Source organism: Fukomys damarensis, unplaced genomic scaffold (genome assembly GCF_012274545.1).
Source record: "Fukomys damarensis isolate Sample0158 unplaced genomic scaffold, DMR_v1.0_HiC HiC_scaffold_20, whole genome shotgun sequence".
NCBI classification, from domain to species: Eukaryota; Metazoa; Chordata; class Mammalia; order Rodentia; family Bathyergidae; genus Fukomys; species Fukomys damarensis.
In genome coordinates, this window is record NW_022900932.1 from 20,168,252 (window position 1) to 20,170,162 (window position 1,911).

The window sequence follows — 1,911 nt, forward strand, 5'->3', positions numbered from 1 at the left end:
ATCCTGGTGCCTCCCACCCTCAGGACTACGCCAATCTGCCGAGCAGCAGCAGTGGTGGTGGTGGCAGCAGTGGTAACAGCAGCAGCAGCAGCAGCAGCGGCGGCAGCAGCTGCAGCGGCGGTAGCAGCGGCGACTACGACAACCGGAAACTGGGGAAGGCGGGAGCCAGAAGGTGTTCACGAAAGCAGGTCTACCGGAAGTGACGTTGGGGGCGTGGTCTCGCGTGGACGAGGCGGAGTTTAGCCCTGTGTCTGGAGAGTGACGCTCGAGGACCTTGTGTCAGTGAGGCGCCAAGGTGGATTAGGAAAATTCTGTGTAGGTTTCAATCAACACTACTTTCCTTGAGCTAATTTAAGCATACTAATCATTTATATCTATTAAAAGTGTATTTTCGGGTCGGGATTTAGCTCAGTGGTTTGGCCGCCCGCGTTGCAAGCGCAAGATCCCGCGTTCCATTCCCCATACCCCCCCAAAAAAAGTCTGTATTCATTAAAAGTAACTTAGAGCCAGTCAGCGTGATGCATGTCTGTGATCCTCCCATGCTAGGAGGCTGAGGCAGGAGGATCATAAGTTTGAACCTGTCCTGGGCAATTTAGTGGTTAGCAAAGCTCTATCTCAAAATTAAAAAATGATAAAAGGGTTGGGAATATATAGCTCAGTGCAAAGGCCCTGCGTTCAATCCTCTACCAGAAAAATTTAGCTGGGTATAATGGTGCATGCCTGTAATCCCAGCATTCTGGAAAGCTGAGGCAGGAAGATTGTAAATTTAAACCCAGCCTAGATAATTTAGTAATTAAGACTTTGTCTCAAAATAAACAAAGAAAAGTGTGAAGGTCCTGGGTTCGATTCCAGTAAACTCACCCATGAAGTTTACTTTTGCTTTTAATTGTTCGTTATTAAATACAGGCAATGCATGTATATAAGGGCTGGGGATTTGGCTCGTTTGTTCTGCCACTTGCCTAGCAAGCTCAAGGTCCAAAGTTCGATCCCTGGTACCAAAACAAACAAACAAACAAAAAAACGCAATGCACATGTATAATGCATTTTTAAAAAATCAAGCACAGTAGAAAGCTTTACCATGCCAGTTTCCCAGTTTTTTTCCAGAGTAATCACTGGTACCTATTTATTGTGTAACTTTGCAAAGGCCGTCCCTGAACACACCAAGCTCTAAGCTAGGAGTGCGATGTGGTTTTGTGGCGAGAATTCACCAGGAAAAGGCTGCCCACCTCACAAGGGTGACTGTTGTATTAGAGATGAACTGAGGCACAGAGTTAAGACTACAAGCTAACTGAAAAATCTAGGGGGTCTCACACTTTCTGTTTTCAGTACCTAAAATTCTTTAAAAATATTGAGGATAGGAGTCGGGGATGTAGCTCAGTGGCACCACGCCTGCCTCGCAAGCACAAGGTCCTGAGTTCAATCCCTGGTATAAAAAAAAAAAAAGTATTGAGGATCCCAAATAGCTTTTGTTAATATAGGTCATATCTATTGGTAATTACTGCATTAGGAATTAAAACTGATAAATTCTTAGAGATATTTGTTATTTTATAAAGTAACCCATTATATGTTGTACAATAATGTGTTTTTTATTAAAACTCGATATTTTTCCAAAGCAAGAAATTAATGAGAACATAACACTGTTGTTTTACTTTTAATTTTTTTTATTATTTGTTTGTTTGTTTGTGGCAGGGACTCACTTTGAAGTTAAGTCTGGCCTCAAACTCTCAGTGATTCTCCTGCCTCAGCTTCCCAAGTGCTGGGATTGCAGGTGTGCACCACCATGCCTGGCTGTTGTACATCAATACAAACACTTTAACATTTGGCTGATAGAAGACAGCTTGATTTTTATATGTTTCTGCATTCTGCCTGTTGTGATGTGTTTTGCTTCAGGTATATGAAGAAAAGTCAGGC

General features: G+C 42.9%; 1 protein-coding gene across 1 annotated transcript in view; it reads right to left on the minus strand.

Annotated features, from left to right (window-relative positions):
• Eif4ebp2 (eukaryotic translation initiation factor 4E binding protein 2) overlaps positions 1-865 on the minus strand; it is a 30,074-nt gene extending 29,209 nt beyond the window's left edge. Inside the window, exon 1 of the mRNA XM_033766332.1 lies at positions 862-865. Coding sequence (XP_033622223.1) covers positions 862-865 — 4 coding nt within the window. The remainder of the gene's footprint in view (positions 1-861) is intronic.
• Positions 866-1,911: the final 1,046 nt, after the last annotated feature.